This window comes from Calidris pugnax, unplaced genomic scaffold (assembly GCF_001431845.1).
Source record: "Calidris pugnax isolate Ruff unplaced genomic scaffold, ASM143184v1 scaffold28, whole genome shotgun sequence".
Taxonomy (NCBI): Eukaryota; Metazoa; Chordata; class Aves; order Charadriiformes; family Scolopacidae; genus Calidris; species Calidris pugnax.
Genome location: NW_015090842.1, coordinates 1,203,328 through 1,223,385, shown reverse-complemented (window position 1 = coordinate 1,223,385; position 20,058 = coordinate 1,203,328). Strand labels below are relative to the sequence as shown.

At 47.1% G+C, this 20,058-nt stretch overlaps 1 protein-coding gene across 2 annotated transcripts in view; it reads left to right on the top strand.

The window, feature by feature from the left end:
- The window catches only part of WTIP (Wilms tumor 1 interacting protein), a 63,901-nt gene that overhangs the window by 8,364 nt on the left and 35,479 nt on the right, over window positions 1-20,058 (top strand). For both annotated transcript variants that reach the window (XM_014942352.1, XM_014942353.1), the window contains exon 2: window positions 14,405-14,506. In XM_014942352.1, coding sequence (XP_014797838.1) covers window positions 14,405-14,506 — 102 coding nt within the window. The remainder of the gene's footprint in view (window positions 1-14,404; window positions 14,507-20,058) is intronic.

Sequence of the window (20,058 nt, the reverse complement as noted above, 5' to 3'; positions counted from 1 at the left end):
TTCACATCTGTGCGTTGGCCTTGCCGTGTTTCTCTGCCTGGCCTGCCCAGCCACCTCCGTACCTCCCAGGACCTCTCCACCGGGAGCTGTCGGGGATCTGGCTGCTTTGGCTGTAAAAGCCATGTGCTCCTTGGCTGGGAACTTGGTATCTTGAGAGACAGACATTGATTTCCTGCAAATTATGATGTAAATAACAAGGAGCAGGTGGAGTTAATGGTGTGAAAGAGGACTGTAATGCTCTGTTGAGTCCTGCTGACCTCTTCCAGCTTGTACAAAGCTATCAGCACCGAGTTCCCAAGTTGCTCTGCTCGCTTGCAGGGGATGGGTTTATGGAAGATGGGTGGGAATCCTAGGAGAGCTTTGTGCTGCAGAAGCTGGGATCCCACTGTCAGTGATGAGATTACATCCAGAGATGGATCTTGACTTCTCCATGTGTGTGATTTTGGCAGGATGGACAGGACTGGGACATAACATGGGGGGTAGATTTTGTGTCCAGAAGTGGAGTTGTGCAACCTCTGCCTTTCCTCCCCTTTTCGTCTTCTGCACAGAGCAGAAGTCACTTAAAAGGTGTGCAAGACCTAAAGCTGGAGAGGATGTAGAGAGCAGAGGTCCAGGTCCAGATGTGGGTGGTGCATGTGACACCTGTTGCCTTGGATCTGCAGGTGGTTATAGAATCACAGGGTCGTTTAGGTTGGAAAAGACCTGTAAGACCATGGAGTCCAACCTCTAAAGAGAGCTCTCTGGTGCTGTGTGTGCTGGGAATGAAGTGCTGGGGGCTCTGGGTACCCCTGCCACTTTTTTCCTTTGATCCCCCTTTTTTTTTGCAGCAAAATAATAGGTTCTGCTTATTGATATTGATGTTTTTTCCTGAAATTTTGGCAGCCATCAGGTGTTGTCTCAGATACTATTTTACATAGTTAGAAAAAAACTTGGTGTTTTGCTTGGCCTGGAAGGAGACAGTCCTGGTCTTGTTTCTGTATGTTGGTTGTGATGGAGACACCCCTGTGCAAGGTGAGAGTGGCTGTGCCAGGAGGTGTTTCTTGGTTTTGGAGAGTGGTGCAGGGCTTCCTGGCAGCTTCACAGGCAACACCTGCAAAGCAGGTCACTGCCCTATTCAGAGGGGGGGCGGGGAAAAAACCCCAAATCCACGGCAGGTTTGGGCTTGGAGCTTTGGAGGCAGCACGGAGCAGGCGCAAGGCAAGGTTTGCCCCTGCTGGAGGTGTGGCAATTTGCTCACCAAATCCCACACTGCCCCACAGCTTCAGAGGCCCTAATGCTGTGGGGTGGAAGGAATCACAACCATCAGACCATGTTTTTTTTAAAAATAAAACCCAAACCCTCCCTGACCAATTAGCAGAAGGGGAAGAGAGAAGGGTTAGGCTGGAAGAGCCTCGCGTGCTGTGTGAGAGCAAACTGATGTTACTCGTTTGGAAAAAAAAAGGCTTTCTCAGCCCCTCTTCCACACCTGGAAGGAATTCAGGTGGGTGAAGAACCAGCCCAGAACGAGGTGATCCCCAGAGGCTGATTTGCATTTATTCGCAAAGAACGTACTTTGAAGGTGCTCCAAGTGCAGACTTGCAAATGGGCTTCCTGGTGCGCCAAGTGTGCGAGGCTCTGCCTGCCCTGCTGCTCGCTCTGCTCCCTTCTTGCAGGGGCTTCACCAGGAGGTGATGGGGGGACAGGGCAGGAGCAGGGACCAGCTCGCACCCATCCGGCTGCAGTGATGGCCTGGCTCTGGCTGGGCACCCCGTCCAACTTTTGTGTGTCTAATTTATTTCTGTAGCTCATGAAAGAAAAAAAAAAAACCAAACACAAAAGAAATCAGGCTGGCTCCTGAGCTTAAGGCCAAAGCTTGGACTCCTTTGTGGGCAGAACTTCCTTTGAAATTACTGGGTGTTTTGCTTGGTTAAAGACTGGCAGATTGGGAAGCCCCGTGTTAGATTATTGCGAGGTCGGAGAAAGGGTGGATTGCAAGGTCTGGGGGAAGAAGTACTTTCTTGCATTCTTCTGACAAAGTACCCCACGATGAATGAGTGTTGGGTAAGATTATTTTTTTAATTTCCAAATAAGTCGGTCCGCACAGCGTGCCCATGTGGGGAATTTCTAGCCCAGCTCTGCAGGTGGGAGGACAAGCTGAGGGGCTGCTTGGGTCAGAGCAGAGTGAGGAACTGGTGGACCTGACTCAGCTAACCCTGACGTGATACCGTGCATCTTGAACCAACAGACGTGATGCAAAGGAGAGATAAGGAAGATACACGTTCATCCTGTGTTCTCCCTGCCAGAGAGCTGCAGAAGCCTGAGTCACAGACACAACTACAGTCCCATCAGATGAAAACGAGTGGGGAACAACCATTTCTACTGATCACTTCGTTTTCCTTGCTTTGCTGGAGGAGACATCTCTCTCTTTCTGGCAACCAGAAAAGACTTCTTGTGACTGGTACTAGATTGAAACAGAATCTGTTTTAATTGAGGATAAACAATGATTCCTTCTTTAAAATAGACAAGTAGCTCCTCTCCAGAAACGACAGAGTCCTTCGTCTCTCAAAGGTACCAGTGGGAGAAGCAGAGGATGTGTAGGCACCAGCTCTTCCTTCACTCTTAACCTTACAGACACAGCACAGTAGGGAGATTCTTCAGAGATTTAGTAAAAGCTGCACTTATTTTCATGGATACAATTACAGAAGAGGCTGGATTCATCTGGAAACAAAGGCTCTAGTAATTAAAAGAAAAAAAGCAAAAATAAGTAAAAAAAAAAACAAAACCTCCAACAAACACACTAATTCTTTTAGCTAGTTTTCAAGGGACAAGTTTTGTGAGTTGATTGGTTGTTTTGTTTTTTTAAAGGGAACATTTACAAACTTATTTCTCGGTGGATACAGTGAAAGGAGAGATTCCAAAAGGGCTTTGCTGCAATTAAGGGAACAGTTGCATTAGGTTGTTCTGCAGTGATTTAGCGCGTGAGAAGGAAAATCCCAACTGGGTGATTTACATGCTGATCCCGAATGTTTTGATTAAAGGTCAGACTCGGAAATGCATTTATGCTTATTTGGAAGCGTAAAGAGAAGCCACTGGGGAGTTAAGTCTCTAAGTAGGAGTTGAATGTGTAAATATCCACAGGTAGCTCTTTACTTGCCCCTGTTGTTTTGCTGTGAATTTAGTTAGGGAAAGCTGTACTTGACAACTGAATTCCAGTCTTTGCCTACAGTAGGGGAGAGCATTCCTGTAGACTGTTCTGCCTGAGGACACAGCAAGTATAAATTCTGTACCTTACTGTTCTGGGGTGAAAAGCTGGGGGAATAAGGGGAGAGCAGTGGGTGTTGTTGATCTTAGCTTTAGCAAAGCTTTTGGTACTGTCGCCCGCAACATCCTTTTAGACAATCTGGTGAAGTATAAGCTAGTTAAATGGACTGTGAGGTGGCCTGAAAACTGGTTGAGCTGCTGGACTCAGAGTTGTGACCAGCATGATGAGGTCAAGTTGGAGGACAGTCACTAGTGGTGCACCTCAGAAGTCAATACTGGGGTCAGTACTGTTTAACATCTTCATTAATGACCTGAATGATGGGACAAAGTATACCCCCAGCAAGTTTGCAGACTGTGCTACGCTGGGAGGAGTGATTGATAGACTAGGTGGATGTGTTATCCTTTAGCAGGACGTTGACAGGCTGGAGAAATAGACTAACAGGAACCTCATGAAGTTCAACAAAGGGAAATGCAAAGTCCTGCACTTGAGGATTAACAACCACATACAATGGTATGAGCTGGGTGCCCACTGGGGTCTTACTGGACCCTTGGGGCAAAGCAAGCCAACAGCATCTTGAGCTGGTGTTGAGACCTGCCCGTCTTGGATCATGGGGATACCAAAGCTGAAAGCGTGCCCTGGATGGCCACCTGGGATGTGGGTGTCCCCACACTCTGTCCGTGCACTGCATATCCTCGGTGTCTGGGCAGTTTGCTCACACGAGCTGTGTCTGAACAGGGGGCCTGGAGGGTTGAGAGTAGGTAGTGTCAGCTTCTGGTGTGGGTAGGTCTCGGGTGGGAGAGACACCAGCTCCCACCCAGTGCCCAGAAGGTCCCACTGCTGTGACATGAGCCCATGGGCCAGCGCAGATCTCATCTGGTCTGCCCAATAGCAGCCCCTCTGGTGCCTGCTTCTCAGGTGGACCTTCTGAAACTCAAAAGGCCACAAAACACCTACCACATAGATCCTAATCAGGTGTGAGTTATCTTTTATTGCTTTTGTCATGATCCTAATCTGAGCCACTGCTTTAATAGTAGGGAAAGTATTTACCACTGACATTGCACGTAGAGTTTCCACTGGGCTCTGTAGGAACGAACAGACAGGGCAGTTGAGGTGGAAAGGGTTACCTCTCTTTGTTGCTCCTCTGTTTTGCTGAGTATTTTAATTAAAGCCAGATAGAGGAAAATTTTTCACGCTGTTACCAATTTTTAGTGATTTCACCTGCTGTTGAAAATTGCATCAAGACGTAACACTGAAGGGATGATGTAAAGAGGAATGAATGCTCCTTTTAGCTGCTATGAATAGAGGCTTCTCATATCAGTTAAGTGTTGACTTTTATAATTATGAGAAGATTGCATGTTTCTGTTATTTTTTAGCTGGTCCTCTAAGACATAAATTCACTAACATTTTACCACTTTGTGTAACCTTTCAAATGGAGAAGGGAGGTTTGGCTGATAAATTGTGTAAGATCATGTTTATTTGGAGATATTTACTGTGACTAACAAAATGGAAAATTCCCTTCCTAACCCTTTGGTCCTTTCTGTCTGCTCACGCTTCCCCCAGTTTTGCAGTTCTTCAGTTTTCTTTTTGCTGCCTCCAGAAAGATTTTTATATATTTTTTTTAAAGGAATAATTCTCCCAAAGGTGTTTGCTCTGCAACTGTGCTTTAGTTGTATTTTTGTAAGTGTTGCTAAAACTTTATCCGCATCTCCTTTGCTGTCAGATGACTGTGGGTGGCGGAGCTGATGAGTTACTCACTAAATAAGTGATGTCTGCGTGGTGGGGTGCTCGAGGGGGTGGTGGGATGTCAGGACTCTGGGGGAGGATTGCTTCTTGCCTCTTGTTCACCACTTTGACTTGAGTCTGGCATCCAGCTCCATGAGAAATGGGGTCCACCTTCCAAAAGTCAGCTTAAAAGAGGACGCCTTGCTGCACAGAGATGGTGAGCAGGGTGTGGGGAAGGCTCCCAGTGCTAGCTCTGGGAACAGTCCTGCCGTGATGGGTCCTGCAGTGCTGGGGGCTGGTGGGCACCTCCTGGTGTCTGTTTTGGAAGATGGGACTCATTAGGCACCAGGGCACCAGTGATCGTTTCAGAAGATAAATCCTTTCTGCCCCCAAGCAAATAGCCTTTGACGTGAGCCACTGAGGCCAGAGTGTGTTTTGCTGTGTGTATCTGGGTGCCAAGGGCTGTCACAGGACACGTGTTCATTAATAGCAGCAGCTTAGCACTTGGGCTAAGTGGTTGCAGGTTTCTCCATAGCGGTTGTGGGCCAAGGGTTTGGCTGCAGGTGCTGTGGGCAGGTTGTGAAAAGAGCAGATGATGCCAAAATGCCATTAAAGGTGGGGTTTACCTTTTTTGCCAGGTCCTTTCTGAGATAACTCGCTCATCAGCATTGTGTGGGTTTTTTTTTTTCTTTTGTGCCCAGCTTTTGCAGAGGAGCCGGCGTCTTCTACTGTTGGTGTGTCCATGAGAATATAAAGATGGGTGGTCAAAACCCAAGTGTGTTTTTAGGCGTGTGGTCTGCTAGCTCTGCCTGATGGTTTGTCACTGGCTGAGAAACAGTCCATAAGCAGAGTCCATTGTCCATACTACTTAGTTGAGTGCTATGACTCTGCCTGTTTCTCACTGTCTTCATCTGAGGGAAACTACCTATACACTTTATTTTCTCATTTTCTGGCCTTTTATACTCACTTTGCTCCCATTTTGTGTCAAGAGGAGTGAGATGGGGACAAAGCAGGGGTGAGGGATGTGTATTTCTGGATCATTCATCAATACTAATTGGATGTGGCTCAAGGCGTGTTCACATTTCTGAGGAATTAGCCAGACAGACCCTGTCCCCCAGACCTCACGCCAGCTGTTGGAGAGCAGACCATTACCTGATCCAGAGTGAACAATATCTGATCCAGCAAAAAGTCTGAGCGGTGCTGGCTGGCCACAGCATCCTTGGAGAGCACCCCAGTGGAGGTGGAAATGGAACTCAGGTCCTTCCATGGTTACGCAAAGCTCAGAGTTATCCTCTTGTAAGGATCCTTGCAGACAGGAGTCCCACCAAAGCCTGGGACAACCCATCACTTGCCTGCCTGAGGTCTGCAGTGGAGAGCAGCCCAACACGTGGGACTGCCCAGGTCTGAAGAAGCCTCATGTTGCTGTGGAAGTTGGCAGCCTGTTGATTTTTTCTGGTTTTTACTTCCTCCCTGCCCCCAGCTGGATCCATAGGAAGGAACGGAGCCTACATATATAGCATGTAGTGTTACTGCTTCCCGGAGGTGGAGGAGGCAAAAATTAGAATATCCTGTTTACATGTTGTTAGTGCTGTATTTGATCAGCTGTCCCAAGGGTTTCCAGCTTGCTAGATCAGGACAGGCTTTTCTTAATGTCTGAGAGCCTTCCTGTCCTGCTGGAGGAGAAGAGCATGGCTGTTGGCACTGAGCACCTCCCTGTAAGGACCAGGCCTTATAGATGGGGAGAAGATGGGGCACCTCATGCAGCTGAGGCAGGGAAAGGGGGCTTGCCAGGATACAGGTCCTTCAGAACTGAGACCTTTCTTGAGCTGATTGTGAGAGAAACCCATGGCAGATGACTTTCTGAAATGGCTGTTCCTGCAGATACACCTTCCTAGGTATATCCCTCCTCCCTGTGTTCTCAAAGCATCCCTGAGTTACTTGACTTGCAGTGACTGAAAGAAAAAAAAGGTTCAAAGGGTTGAGGTGACAAAGGTTTTTAAGTAATTTCCAGCTCTCCTTAAGTGAATAGCTCAGTTTTTCTCAGTAGCTTGGTATAATACCTATCTTTATGCATGCTTTTGTTTAAGCAAATCTATTTATACTTCTGGAAATCACAGAATCACAGAATGGTTTGGGTTGGAAGGGACCTTTAAAGACCATCCAGTGCCACCTCCCTGCCCTGGTCAGGATCTACCTCCCACCAGACCAGGTTGCTCCAAGCCCTATCATCCCTTAAACCCCTCCAGGGATGGGGCAGCCACAGCTTCTCTGGGCAACCTGGGCCAGGGTCTCACCATCCTCTGAGTGAAAAATTTCTTCCTGATAAAGCACCTCCATGCAGCAGGTGAGAACTAGCAAGCTGGTGTCCGCGGCAGCTTTGTGGGGCAAGTGGTGGAGATGCGGGGCTGCTGTGGAGGTTTAGGGCTTGGGGACTGCTCATGGAAGGAGCTGCTGAATTTACAACCAAACCACCTACGTAATGCTGAGCCTGTTCCAGGCTGTCATGCTCCCTCTGGAAATAGACCGATATCTAAGAAAATAGAAAAGTGCACCTGGAAACTTTTAGACTTAGTCTCCCTGCTTAATCGTGAACCCATTTAAAATATGTCAAAGAAGGCAGCTGTAATATATGACCTTTTTCTGCCATATATTAGAGTGATGACTCATACGTGCAATGTCGGGAGAATGTAATGAAAAGTCCCTCCAACTTGACGTCTGCGCAGCTGATGTTTTGAGGTCTGACGTGCTGGGGAGTTCAGGGTGTTTGGGCTGCCTTGTTGGTGTTTCAGTGTCACTGCTGTTACCTGGTTGCAGAGATTTTTCGAAGATGAAGCGTTTAAATTGACTCTGTCTTTTCCATGTCATCTTGGAAGGTTTTTTTTCCTCTGAAGACCACACAGGTGTCAGTGGCTCCCATTTTGTATAGAAAAGAGCCGAGACACAGAGAAACAAAATGGTTTGCTAAAGACAAGTAGGAAAGTCAAAGCTGGAGAAGGGCTGGTACAGTAGAGCTGCTGGCTCCTCCTGTGCTGTGATCACTGTCATTTATATCAGAAAATCTGCAAGGTGTAGATAGATATCCTATTATTAATGTGTGGTATTGGTAAGCACAAAGAAAAGGCGATGAAAATACGAGCTTTAAATATTTCATTTGTTGTTTATTTACTGTAATAAAACTGTCTCAATGTCTGTACGCCTGCCACTGGAAACTGCTTGAATAAAACTTAGCAGATCCACATTCTGACCTGCGTTATGCCAGAGTAAATCTAAACTAACGGTGTGGTCATGCATCTCGTCCCAGAGCTCAGATGGTCTCCAGGTCATGCAAGCCGCTAAATGAACTCGTGGAAATAAAAGCAGTGGTAGAAATTGCAGTATCCATGTTAATTAAAAACTAAATTTTTATTTTGTGAGTGCACTTGCAACTTGAATATTTTTTTTTGAGCAATCTCTTCTACCACTATCTGTGAACTGTCACTCCTTCTGTTGCCCAGAACATTGGGGTGTGCAGTGTGAAGGTCTGCTCTCTCCCTAAAATCAAGGTGAAAGCACCGCTGGGCTCAGTGCCCCACGTCCTCTACACCAGCTTCCCAACAAAAAACTTGACCAGGCACGCTGGGGAGCTTTGGATGTTGGTATTGGATCTTTTGGACTGAAACTATGACCTGCAAGAGCATCACTCATTTCTGCTGTCTGTGACCTGCCTGTGTGTCTCTGGGCTCACCTGGTGACCATCTTCTGGTGTGGTGGTGTGTCCTCCTCTGCCAGCCCTTCTACAAGCTCAGGTCTTTGCTGGCCCTGCTGCTACTACTGTGCTAGAAATTTTACACTCCTCAAATAGGCTGAATTACGTATATAATTTTATATATATCTAATGTGTAAACTCATCATGTTCCAGCCAAGTGAAGTGTAGTTTGAGCTAAGAGGTCTTGTTGACCTGGTCTCTTTGGTCTCTAGGAGGATACATTTCCACAGCAAGACAGGCAGCAGGGGAGGGACAGCAGGACAAGGAAGGGACTTTACAGGCACACTTTTCCCCCCGTTCCCCATGGTGCTGTCCTTTACCCTTCAACTGTACGTGTCTCCTTGCTTTGCTAATCCTGGTACTTTGAGAAGCAGGGTTTTCTTCTGTCTTCTGGTCAATAATTCAGTTGCTAAAGTTATTTGCAAGTCCCCTTGTGCTGTGGTTGTCAGCTGAGCTCTGAATCATGGACAAAGCAACCGAAAATGGCACAGAGGATGGAGCAGCCACGAGAACCACTTGGTCTTCCAGTTCATCGCCCCAGTAGCAAAAGATCTTTCTGTAAATGCCAAGCAAGAGGTATAAATTGTACTGGAACTGCCATGCGCTAAATCAAGAAGCAGAGAAATGAATGAATATTTGTAAACCAAGTGTCAGTGTCAGGAAAACACTGTGGGGAACAATAGGCCTGTGCTATGCCCTGTGCTGTTGGGGGGGCTTGGTTTTACAGCCTTCTGCATTCCCAAACTCTGGCCCATCACCTCACCCTGCATCTGAAACTCTGAGGGTCCTCACCACACAGAACAGCCCATGTATTTCCCGGAGCCAGTAGAATAGGCTCAGCCCTACTGGCAGTGCTGGTCCCTCTGGCAGGTAAAGCTCAGGTCCTGTGTCCCCATCAGTGCTGCTGCTCCTGGAACTGGTTCTAGGGCCCCTCTTTGTGACCATGATCTCTCCCAGCAGCTTTGTCCTACATGAGCCATGGCCTCGTTAAGCAATAGGCAGAGTGCAGGTAATTAAAGCTATTCCAGGAGCTTTTGAGCTGTGATTTGTGGTAGGTGGTGTGGCCCATCTTCCCCCAATTTAACCTGCTTCAGCCTCTGGCCCAGTGACTGTGGGGAGCACATGGGTACTTGCCAGCCAGAGTTGGGGTGTTGCTGGATGGGGTTGGGTCCCTCCTGGCCATGGGTGTTGCTGGATGGGGTCAGGTCTCTGCTGGCTGTGGGGTGATGCTGGATGGGGTCGGCCATGGACCGTGCCTTGGGAGGGCAGCTGAAAATATTTACCTGAGCATCTCCTGCTTTCATTGGTCTGTCATTTTCAACCTGAATTTGAGTCGTGGTGTCTTCTGATACTCCCCCCGGGGAGAGGGCAGTGCTGGCAGCTTACCCAGACAGTCCCTCCATCATTCCTGTCACAAGATGACTTAGGCCAGGTCTTCGTTGCTGCTGAGGGTGGTTTATATTTATTTATTTGTAAGTCGTATGTACCAGATCTTATTTTATGTTGGGTGTTTGAGCCAGGCTTCTGCCAGGTGACAAACCCAAGCCCGGTGGGGAGGGCTGGGAGGGTTTCCTGGCTGCTGGGAAGAGGCGCTGCCCCTGCGCCCTGTGTAGGTGCCTTGTTCCTTCTGCCTGCCTCTGCCTGGGAGATGACGTGTGTGTCAGAAGATCCCTCCTCCTGCGGTTGTTGGAAGGAAAGGAGCATTTTTCCTGCCTGAAGTCACCTCTCGGCACCCGAGCTGCCGCAGCCCAGGACGGCTGCACAGTAGCTGCCGTCGGCTCGGGCAGGTTCTGCAGCAGTGGCAGGGCTGCCCGCGCTCTGGTGCTTCACTGTTTACCCAGCTTCTTAGCAGAATATTGTATTTATTTTTTTTTTTAAAGGTAGTAGCAACACCCTGTGTAAAAACCTGCTGGGGCATGAGATGGCTGGCCGCGGGCACGGCAGCCCGTGTGGCCAGTGGCCAGTGGCCCTGCAGGTGGTGGGGGCAGCCCCTCTGCAGCCCTCCTGCAGCTCTGCTTAACCAGCTGGGTTAAGGATTCCCCCCTCCTTTGCTCCTCAATTTCATTTCTCTGTCCCTCGAGGAGGCCACAGGTGTGCACGGGGTTGTTGGGGAGGGAGGCAGAGATGGCCTTCCCCCGTCGGGGAGCAGAAGAGGGGTTTTTGCAGCAGCCCCACGCGGTGTTTGCCCGCCCTCTCCCCAGCTCTGCGGCAGGAGCAGAACTGCAGAGGCAGGCGGGGAGTCATCTGTGCCATGTGTTAGCTGTTAATTTTAGCTTTACCATAACTCTTGACGACAGGGCCTGGTTGTTTCCTACTGTAGGCAGCATGTAGCAGTTATCCTGGAGATACGGTGTGGCTGTAAGACAGCAAAGCTGCAGCTCATCCCTGGGCCGTGGCACGCTGTCAAGGAGCGCGATAGCCAGATCCTCCGGCTCGCACAGCTGCTGCCGGCGCAGGCTGAGACACCATACAGTGCTATTTTTCTTGCATTTGTACTAAACCCTTGACTTCAGGTTAAGTGGGGATGGCATTAGGCACAGATTGAGTTCTATATGTGTCTGTGGACAAAGCCTGTCCAAAAGGTGGGTATATATCTGCCATTGTATCTACTCCATTTGACCTTTCCCTGCTGCCTTGTACCCAATTCTGGGTACCCGGTGAAGGCTGTATGAAGTACCAGCCTGCACTGACGTGGTCAAAAGACCATCCCAGGGTTTGCTGTACAGGTCCCAAACTGAACTTCTAGTGCATAAGCTACTACAGGGGTCTCCTACAAGTGGATCTTTGGGTTGTTGCTGATACCTTCACTTGTTACAACACACTGCATTTGATCCCTTGAGTCTAGAGCAAAGCGATTGACTACATCAGAAAATACTTGTCTTGTTTTCTCCTGGTGTGATAATTAATATTTCCCTAATGCGTGAGCTGCCTGGAGAGCATGGTACCTTTGACGGCCGCATTGCCGCTTGTCTTGTTTTCTCCTGGTGTGATAATTAGCATTTCCCTAATGCATGAGCTGCCTGGAGAGCCTCTGATGGCCACATTGCCATACGGTGCTGGAGACTTGTCTGGTTGTGTCCAGAGACGTTCCTCCGACTGACACGGTCAAGCTCAGTGGACTGGATAGAGGTGTGGGGAGCGCTGGCAATGTGTGACACTGACCTCTAGCAGGGTCTCTCTGGGAGCTCCTTCTCTTTCTAGTGTCGTTTTTGTTGGGGGTCCTTTGCCATGGTCCACAGAGCGTGTGTGTGTTGTTCAGCCTGTGCTCTGGTGTTGGGTTCAACACCCTGTGAGGGTGCAGACATCTCTTCACTGGAGTGATGGAACGCTGTGATGATGCTGTGCTCCTGCTCAGCCAGCCTTTATGCAAACTTTGGGCATATGTAAAATCTTACAGCATCTTTTTCTAGCTAAAGAGTGAGACAGCAGAGAGATCTGTGGGAGAGCTGATGACCAGGGTGGAGATGCAGCCGTTGGTGTGTTGAAGAGCTGGAGGCACAGTTGGCAGTGGAGAATAGAGGTGTCGGGAGGGGCAAGGAATCCCATAAAGGCTGAAGCGCTTCATCTGAAGTCGTGTCAAGTGAAGCGTCAGAAATGGGACACGCTTGCTCTGTAACAGAACATTCTTCATAGGCAGCGTAACGAGCTTTGGAATTAAATCTGGGGAATAAAAAAAATAAAGTGATGTAGCTGTTATGTCCAGGCTTTCACAGGCTCGCAGTGTGCAGCGGGGCTGGTGGAAAAGCAGACCCAGCAGCCGTGCAGTCAGTGCTTTTCCTAGGCAGTTATGAGCTCACGCTATACCCCCACCACAGCTGCATATATATTTTCCAAAATACACTTCTGGAATTATACACGCGCTTTTTTAGTATGCTAATCGTCTCTGTGGTCATTCATTCCTGGAGTTAATGACTAGTCTCTTAGAGAAAACGAGTTAACAAACTGACAGCTGCTCATAACAAATCACCTGCTGGAGAGGCCAGTGTAAGTTTAACATCCACAATAAATCCTTCTTTTGCTTCTGATGGTTCAGCAGAGCAACAGTGGAGAAATGAGGCAATAACTTCATTTATCAAAGCTGTTCCTGGCTGTAGTAGGTGTGTGCATGAGAGCTCATAGAGGTGCTAGAGAACTGCAGGCTCTGGATTTCTGCAGTTAACCGTTAACTTGTGGCAAAAAGCAGGTCTTTTTCATAACCTTTGGTTACAAATAAATAAATAAAAAGATGTAACAGCCTTGGAGAAGGCAACAGATAGTCTGAGATTCCCATTTCCTGTACCAGAGCTGAGCCAGCCTAAGGACCAGCGTTTTCTTAATACTTTGTTTGCAATGAGCTGATGGACCTGGTGGGCAGCTGGTTTGTGTTACAGCTTTAACTTGGGACATTGGTGTCTGATAATATTAAAGTCATAGCTCTTGCCTCACTGGAACACTGAAATCATGTTTAGGATTTTAAAAAATAAATAATAATCTATTATTAATAAATTTATTGCTTTTTTAAAATTACTGATGGAGCCGGACTCTTTTCAGTGGTTTCCAGTGATAGGATGAGGGGCAACGGGCACAAGCTGGACCATGGGAAGTTCCACTCAAATATGAGGAAGAACTTCTTTGGGGTGAGGGTGGCAGAGCCCTGGAACAGGCTGCCCAGGGAGGTTGAGGAGTCCCCTTCTCTGGAGATAGAATGGTTTGGGTTGGAAGGGACCTTAAAGATCATCTAGTTCCAACCTGGATGCTCCTGAGTGATGTGTTCTGGGCAGCCCTGCTTTGGCAGGGGGGTTGGACTGGATGATCTCTAGAAGGTCCCTTCCAGCTCTGTCAAATCTGTAAATCTGTAAACCTCCCTGCCCTGGTTTGAGTATAGAGAGGTTATGTGTAGCTAGAAATAAACGCATAGGCAAAAGACTCTTAAAGCTATAATAACTATGAGGAAAAAGCTTTTTAAAAACAAAGAAAGAAAAAAATAACCCCCAAAAAACCCCTCTTTGTAGAGCTTACTGAAATCCTGACCTTTCTCGTGTGTTTGCTGTGTGTGTGGACATAACCACGCTGGCACAGCTGACTTTGCCAGCGGTACCTTGGCTCTTCAGATTTCATGGGAGCCAGAGTTTTGGCCCTCAGACCGTAGGGAAGGTAGAAGCCTGGCTCTTCTGTTTTGTGAGGTGCCAGGTTACGTTCATGAGGTTACATACTACTGTTCATGGAAAGTTAAACAATTATTAAATGTGACCAACAGACCCGTTTTCCCAGTACCGCGTGGCTTCCACCACGGACCAGCGCTGCTGAGAGAGGGGCCACGAGAGGTCTCTTGGTTTTGGACTGAATTGTTGTTTTATTAGTGATAATTGAACGTAATGTGGTGGAGCACCTGGTTGTGAAGGTCTCACTAAATTATTCCTTGGGCAAATGGAGTTATTTCCAGGGAGTCTGCAGATTTTCTGTCCTCTCATTTGGATTTCTGTCTTCTGAAACACTAGCAGAGGCTTTCCCACCCCTTTTTATTTTGGGTTAATTTCCATGCATCTGTTTCACTCAGGCTGCCTGTTGCAGTGGTGGGTACTTTAATCTGTTCAGGGTGAGGAGCTCGTTGCTTCAGGGCCCCACGGGGGTGTCCTAAGTGTTGTGAATCAACAGCTGGGAGCTGTTTTTTAGGAGCTGTGGAGGATTCTAACTTTCATTCTCTTTCTGCTTTGCAGGTATTTGTATAAAATGTGGAAAAGGTGTGTACGGAGCGAGCCAGGCTTGCCAAGCCATGGGTAACCTCTACCATACCAACTGCTTCACGTGCTGCTCTTGTGGTAAGTCAGATCGACCGTAGCCTTATTAAGTGGCTTCCTTTTGTAATATATATTCCTTTGGCAACCAGCGTACAAAGTGAGACCTCATCTTGCCTGCTTCCCCAGGCAAAATTCCCATGCAAGGCTCCAGCTTCAAAAGTTGTTTTTTTATTTGCCATCTGTAAGTGTTCAATGGTATTTTCTTAAGCAACAGCCCAGAAAAGTAGTATTTGGTTGTTTTAAGGGCTGCATTTACAAAATAGCTTCAACCTGGCCATTACAAGCACTACATACTTTAAATCACTTGTGTTTATGGAACTGTAATGTGCATTTATCATTTTTACAGAAAAACGATAAAATTTGTGCAGCCAAAACGGTATTTTCCCTCACTTTGTATTTGGAAATGCAACTCTAGTCAAGCATGTATATTTGTCATTTCGGTGTGTACATAATGCTCAAAAATTATTCTCTTATGTTTGAGTGTGGTGAGAACAAATGGAAATTGCGTGTTGAAACACCTTAAGCTATTACAGTGTCTTATTTTTTAGAGGAAAAACTTGCAGGTAAATCAATGTCTCCTCCTTGCTGTTCTCAGGGCATCTTTTGGGTTCTTTTTTAATCTGAACCCACCTGAAAGTGTTGCATTCTGTACATGATTTGGGGGAGTCGTGGCTTTGCCAGGGGAAATGGGATTTGAAAATTCAGGGCAGCACTTTTCAGAAGTCTTTCAGTGCTTAAGTAAAGCAATGGAAATTTTCTCACTGTCTTGTCTGCAACTGCAAAGAGCTCACAAATTCCAACTGAGTTCAAGGGAAGTGTCAGAGCTCAATTTTCAGGAGTCAGGTAATTTTTCTTGGTGTACCCACACATTTATTTATGTTCCTAATAGATGAAAATATTTGACTGGATGTTGAAGGTCTTGTTGCGATTCATATACACGGCAAAAGATTTATTCTGAGCGGAATATGCCGAGCGTAAATTGTTTATAAAAGGGATTAATTAAGGATTAGAAAAAGAGTAAAAGATTATTGGCATGGAACCAAAGAAGTTGATAATGAAAAGGCCATTGTAAAGTTCACTTGTGAAAGGAGAAGCGTTGTCTTTCCTCCTGAGATTTGTACAGATAAATATTGGTTTAAAGAAACCTACAATCTGGATGTAGAGTTTAGTGACCTTTATAAATGACTCTGGACCATTACCAGGTTTAGAATAAACTCCTCTCAAACCTTTAGGGACTGCTCTCGACTTTGCTCAGGTCTGACAGTGGGCGAGTAGCTCTTCCGTTGGCTCCCAAAGCGCCCAGCATCCTGCTTAGCAGAGGATTACAAAACGCGGTAAATGGGATAATATCTGTGCACTCGTCGCCAACACGAACCTCCCCTCATTGCAGGGGTGAATTCCAGCTTCCTCTCTGGGGCAGGCGGGGGTTGTGAAGTAGTGAGGATGCATGTTTGTCGCCGCAAGGATCTGTGCTCGGGTCACTCTGTTCCTCACAAGAATGTCTAAGGGCCCAGGAATGTATTTTAAGAGCAAAATACAAACCCAGGTTAGTTATTCAGCAGCACAAGGAGCTTTTCTGGCTGTCCTGGGGAGGTGTGTGGGGCCAGTGTACATGGACTGGAGGGCGACTCCAGACGTGTCCGTTCGAGGCGCAGTTTTGCCCCACCTGGCAGCGCCGGTGGAATTTTGTGATTCACACAGCTTTTCTGTGAGTCACACACGGGGAAACGCTGCTCCAGGTTGTCTTCTGAGCTTCTCGCTGGTGGGCTGGAGGGCCCAGCTATCGCCCGCCAGGAGGTTTTGCAAGCAGAGAAGGGCTTGGATTTCCTTCTCTCTGCATCCTCTGGTACAATCCCATCGGAAGGGGGATCTGTGGGGACTTTCTCCTGTTGCTGGTTTGGCAGTACTGCCTGAGAGCAGGTAAAAACCTTGATCAAAGCTCAGGTTCAGCCACGTGCAACCATGAGTCAAAAGCAGAGCTTTTGCTCTTAACCTCAGCTCCGAAATCCTATCAAAATGAGCGTAGTGAAAAGGGCGTGTTGTGTTAACTCTTTGGTTTCCCACTTTATTTGGGGGCTGTGCAGTCCTTGGGAAAACCAGAGTGATTCAGGGCAGTGCCAGTAGATCCAGACCTTGGGAACGAGCAATGCAGGTCCCATCCCGTCTTCTTCCTGCTGCTGAAGAGGCTTTACAGGACATCTTGTATCAACCAAACACACACTTCTCACAGTACTGCAGTTTATGAGCAGGGAGTTCATTTTACCTCTGCTGTGGCTTTGGTGGGACCCAGATGAGAATTCCACGCTCTAGTTTTGGTGCCCACCTTTAAAGAGATGAGGAAAACCTGGAGAGGGTCCAAAAGGAGTTACGTAGATGATTAAAGGTTGGAGAAAAGCTAACGATGAGTATTTTGAGTATCAGAAATGATGTGAGGGACATGTGGCTGGAGCTTGTAAATACTTTTACCAGAAAACAGCATTAGAAAGTGGTCTTGCACACACTAGAGACAAACACAAGAGATCTTTTCTGGAGGCTGAAATTATGCAATCCAAATAGGAAATCAAAGACAGTTTTTATACAATGAGGATGATTAACTGCTGGAATGAAGTAGCGAGAGAAGTGGCAGATCCTCTGTTCTTCTTTGTTTTCAAATTAAGACCAAATGTCCCTTTGTGAAGTGTTTTAAGTTGAGCCAAGCTTTTAGATTCAATACATAGGTAACTGGGTGATCATTAGTGACCTTCATTAGGCAAGAGATCACAGCACACGGACTAAGGCTCCTTCTGAGCCTTCGACAGGAGAGTGAAGTGAATTAGTACCCTTTGCCTAAAACAATTTCTATCTACTAGTTCCTGTGTATACTTGGAAATCTGAGTTAGAGTAAGAGCACAAGCTTGCCTTTCTTTTTTTCCTTTTTTTTCCCCAAATAGTCAGAATGATCCAAACTCTCCTCCAGCAGTTATCAGTCTTAATTTCAATATAATGACTCTAGAAGTAGAAGGCAGTAAGCGAGGAAGAAAAATTCAGTACCTGCAGACTTCTGATTTAGATAAGGGCCCAATATTTAACCAGCTACAATTAAAAAAAAATATAAATATTTCAAACCCTTGGGAAGAGTTGTGGTTTGGAGACCACTCAGGCTGAAATGTGATAATGAGTGATGGAGCCTCCCAGGGCCTCGTTTCAGCACTCGGCAGCTTTCAGTGTTTCCAGCTCAGCAGAGACAAGTGCAGTTACACAGAGAAGTGGGACAAGACCCTCCGTAGGAAAGTCTGCCTGAATCACCAGTGTCCTTTCTTAGGCACTTCTCTGAGTTTTCCTTTGGGTTCAGTGCTGAGGGTCACCTGTCAGGGTGCTTTGCTTGAAAAGGCCAGCACATGGTGGAACGGGCCACCTGCACCTTCCAAGGACTATATGGTTTGTCCCAGTGCTGTCCTGTTCAACTCTCACTGTCCTGTATCACCCCATTGCTGGAGGCTTTGTACTGCTTTTAATTAGGGGGAAAACTTAATACACTCACAGATGCAGGCACCTCCAGGCTTGCCAGTGTAGGAGTGTGAGGATGCAAGGATGGATTCTCAGGGCTCTTCTGCAGTGATGGTGGAGAACTCTTGAGAATGTGAATGCAGAAGGATGAGGAATTATTTCAGAGGTACAGTAAATAAACAGGAGACTTCTGTCTCCTTTAGACATTTTGGTAAAATGCTCAGATGGTAAATCTCTTCATTAAAATCTCTTCATTGTCTTCCTAGGTTCTGGCAACCTTGGGGTAAAACTCGGTAATATATTGATTCAGGGTTGTACAGGGTCTCCTCAAAAAAAGGCAATCTTGCCAGAGAGCTGAGGTCAGAAGAAGAATGGAAAGGAAAAGTGAATGACCTCCCTAGCAGGCACGTTTTATGTTTTAAAATAGAATGCTGCATTTCTCCTCTTTAATGCGTTCAGTGGGCTTTGGATAGTTGAGCCTTGCTCCCAAAGCTGGGAAAGTCCAGCGCCTCAGAACTTCCCTCTGTCAGTTAATTTTTGTTAGGTCTCTGTGTAAACCCCTCTTGCCTTCTGCAAAAAGCCATGCTCCTCAGACAGCTTTTTTTCAGAGGTGGGGTAATTCTCTTCAGGTAATGTAAAAGCCAAAGCGATCTGGTTTCCTTGGGATGGAATAGTTCAGTGTAGATCTTTATCCACAGGCTCTTACAGAAAACAACTGGAGCTTGTTAGGATGGTTTTTATATGTAGATTCAAATCCTCTCTCAGCCCTAACACTAGCCCTAACCTCTTTTAGGCCTTGATTCAGCAAAACACTTGGATATGTGCTTAAATATGTTTTATTACTCATACGTAAGCGTGCTTTGCAGAATCTTAAATAACAGAGATGAATTCGGGCAACAACATACACTGTCCCTTCTGTTAAGTGTAAAATCTTCATTTTGGCAGGAGTTCAGTTGCAGATTTTGCTTATGGAAGACAAGAGCTGAAAAATGTCTGCCTGAAAAGCTCATCATCTAATCCCTCTTGGTAGTGCTTCAGAGCATGACAGGATTTCTTGAAGAATAATTGCAGTAATGCCCGATCGCTTGTGTGCTCTTAAGTGCTGGTGACCAGTTACAGGAATCGATGGGCTCCATTTGATACTGGTTACAGCAGATAGCTTATCAGGTGCCTCCAGTTGGCAGATCACCACACCATCCGCAGCATCTTTTCAGGCTGAAAATTTTAAAGCAGTGGCAGTGATGGTGGAAGCTGCAGTAAGATAAATCTCTGCAGCTCTGTCCTTCGGTACTCTGTGGGTGTAGGGATGGGCAGGGGACAAGCTTCGTGGAGCTGAGGGTTTGGAGTCTCCACGCTCTCAAAGCTCGGACGTGTTTTACCATAAAAACCAGGGACGTGTTCTGCTCTCTAACACGGAGGCAAATGTTTGAGCGTGCCGTTTGTCTGCAATTTGCGCTTTTGCCACTGGTTTTAAGGCACAGGAAATCACCGCCAGATCAATCGGGAGCCTAAAGCAAACAGTATAATCCCAAAGGTATGCAGCTCATTTCTCACCTGGTGGCCATCGATTGGGACTGGAGGGCTCGCAGGGGATTTCATACAGCGGCTTCATTTCAAGGGACAGCTCGGAAAGGTATCTGTGTGGTTGATTGCTGGCACTACCACTGCCACCAGCCTTTGTCCAGAACTTCACAAGCTTGTGTCCACAAGCCTTGAAGAGAAGGACCCTGTGAGGGCTGACAGACAGCCCTGGCAGTCGGTATTGTCACCCTGGAGGTAAAAAGAGCCGTGCTGAATTATCCCGTGCCCTCCAGCTCATGTGAAAGGGGAGCTGGTTCATGGTTGTGGACTCAACCTGCCCTTATGCTCCTCTTGGAGAGAACATCTCCCTCCAGACGGAGGCTATTTGGTGCCACTGTACGTGGGGGTCTATTAATAGGAGGTTGTTCATGTCCCGGCTCGTAGGGAGAAGTTCCTTGTGACACTGGGAATGGTCTTTTGCGTATTTGCTGCCCTGGGTTGAACCTTTGTTTGCTCTCGGTGGCGGTAAGGCACAGGACATCTTAAGGGAGCTGTGTCCCTTCAGT